This window comes from Engraulis encrasicolus, chromosome 8 (genome assembly GCF_034702125.1).
Source record: "Engraulis encrasicolus isolate BLACKSEA-1 chromosome 8, IST_EnEncr_1.0, whole genome shotgun sequence".
Classification (NCBI taxonomy): domain Eukaryota; kingdom Metazoa; phylum Chordata; class Actinopteri; order Clupeiformes; family Engraulidae; genus Engraulis; species Engraulis encrasicolus.
The window spans coordinates 22,709,253-22,711,752 of NC_085864.1; the positions used below are offsets into that span (position 1 = coordinate 22,709,253).

General features: G+C 42.3%; 1 protein-coding gene across 1 annotated transcript in view; it reads right to left on the minus strand.

Moving 5' to 3' along the window:
• The window catches only part of si:ch1073-280e3.1 (complement C2), a 19,827-nt gene that overhangs the window by 16,264 nt on the left and 1,063 nt on the right, over nt 1-2,500 (minus strand). Inside the window, exons 2-5 of the mRNA XM_063205209.1 lie at nt 2,454-2,500; nt 1,654-1,908; nt 370-437; nt 34-151 (exon numbers count right to left, since the gene is read on the minus strand). The exon at nt 2,454-2,500 is cut by the window's right edge and continues 154 nt beyond it. Of these exons, the coding sequence (XP_063061279.1) occupies nt 34-151; nt 370-437; nt 1,654-1,908; nt 2,454-2,500 (488 nt within the window). The remainder of the gene's footprint in view (nt 1-33; nt 152-369; nt 438-1,653; nt 1,909-2,453) is intronic.

A 2,500-nucleotide genomic window follows, 5' to 3' on the forward strand; every position in this document is an offset into this window, starting at 1 on the left:
AGTGCCCCACCGTACTGATGCATGTTTCCTCACCCTCGTCTTCACACGTCGGGGTTTCACCTGTCCACCCACCCCACTCTGTACACGTGCGCTCTGCTGCCCCCCGCAGGCTGAAGCCGGAGTGGCAGGAGAAGGTCTGGTTCTCTCCCACCTTGAGAACAACAAAGAAAAAAAAATACAAAATAAAATAAAACATGCACATCTGTCTAAAAAAAATGGATGCAAGACTAGCAAAGTCACAAAAAAACTGAAAATAAAGTCCATGACATCAGTATGACGGTGGGCATGCTGCCCGAAACGTCACGCTAAAGTAAGAAAAAACAAGAGCCTGGTGTTGCGGACTTTATTTTCAGTTTTCATCTGACCCACCTTGAACCACTGCTGCCTGGGGGACATGTCTCCGTTAGCCAGCTGCAGCTGCGCTGGACACTGGATCTCTGGGGAGAGAAAGGGGACGTGAGGAGAGACATAGAGTAGAGTAGAGTAGAGAACAGTAGAGTAGAGTAGAGTAGAGTACTTTTATTAATCCCGAGGGAAATTAAGGAGTCTGACATCTTACATAAATACACAAATACAAAACACACAAAGACCCAATACACATTATTGCACAAAATTCAAGAGACACCGAACACTGCTTACTTTTCTTTACTTTATTTCTCTGAGCAAACAACGCGTTTTGCCCAATAGGTCATCAGGTTCGCTCTACAATGCTCTACATTACTGTGTACATGCAATTTTCCCAGTGTCAATGAATACATAGAATTTGAACGTGATGGTAGGTATTCATGTGTGTGTGTGTGTGTGTGTGTGTCTTTGTGTGTGTGTGAATATATGAATGATGGATATATGTGCAATGTTGAGTGTGATGTCTTTGTGTCTTCTTCTTTATTTATGTAGGCTATACTTGACTAGATAGGCTAATATTGAGTGTGTTCCTTTGCAGGTGGCCCTGGACACGGACCTCCCTCCTCCAGGCTGCCTCAAAAAGCTTTAGTACTTGTATGACTAAAGTTTTACAGCTACGAATGTGTCGTTCTGGAAAGTCAAAATGGTGGACAATGGAGAATATCCCCCTTTCCATGTAGGTAAAATGCAATTTTCCCGGTCTCAATGAATACGGAGAATTTGATGGTAGTGGTAAGTATTCATGAAAAAGGTAACATTTGTTAATGGGTGCAAGAATTCTGGAAATAAACTACTAAAAATATTACACAGTGCACCTTAAAGGATAATTTCAGTCAATTTTATGCAGTTGTAATGCTCACACTACCCTGGACTTGTCAGCACCCGGGTTTTTTTTTTTCTTCTTAAGCCTTTTCCGAGATCCTGGTCATTGGGGGCAGCTGTTTGTTTACACTTCAAAAAAACATTTTTATTTATTCCCAAAAACATCCAAAAGGTTATGTAACATCAGCAGAAAACTAGCAAACAACGGTACCTTTTGGGAAAATATTTGGAGTAGGCCTAATGTTAACTTTTTTAAAAATGTAAACAAACGCTGCCCCCATTAGAATAGCTCATATCTCGAAAAGGGCTGAGCCGAAAAATGTGGCATCACCGGGTACTGATAAGTCAAGGGTAGCGTGAGCAATACAACAGCATATTGAAATTGACTGAAGTGGTCCTTTAATATAAATAATATTTACTGTGTACCTTTGCACGTGGCTCTGGACACGGGCCTCCCTCCTCCAGGCTGCCTCAAGGAGCTCCACTCCCCGTCGGGCCCACAGACGCGCTGGCTGACTGGGTAAGGGATGTAGTGGACTGGGCATGAGTAGGTCAACACACTGCCCCTCAGGCCTCCATTGGAGTAGGACACATGGCCATTGCTGATGGACTCGTCCGTTGTGCAGTTGAACTCCTCCTCCTCATAGTCATATTCATCAGTAGTTGTAGTAGTCTCCACTTCTGGAGGAAATAAGGAGAAGAGAGTTATGTAGTCATTCCAGATATCCTTACACTACTTTCAAACAACAAACAAACAAATAACCTACTAACTAACTAACTGGCTGACTGGCAAACTAACTAACAATCAAGGAAAAGGGGGGCGCACCTTGCATCAACCCCTTTTCTTTGATTCTAAGTATTCATTTGGGACAGCAGCACCCTTAAACGTTATCAAGAAACCTGAGTGAAGCCTGCTACCTACTTGATTCTGACTAAATAACAACAAATAGATACATACAGTAGTGATTCTTTTCTTTATGAAACAAGTTTTAAGTTGGCCTATAATTTACCTAAAAGGCAGTACAGAAAAGTGTTATGACACTGCTTACCACCGCTAAAATAGCACCCTCAATCCTTCCATGCCAGTGTTTAAAGAATGACTTTCAAGAGCCCCATGTTTATATTTCACCTAGGGCCCTAAAATGGCTAGATCCGCCCCTGGGCATAACACACCATCAAGAGAGTGATCATTTTTTAAATATTTTTTTTTCCAAGTTCCAAATTACTTTTGCACTCAGGTCTTCCTGAGGTGATTCGGGTCCATTCTCCGTCC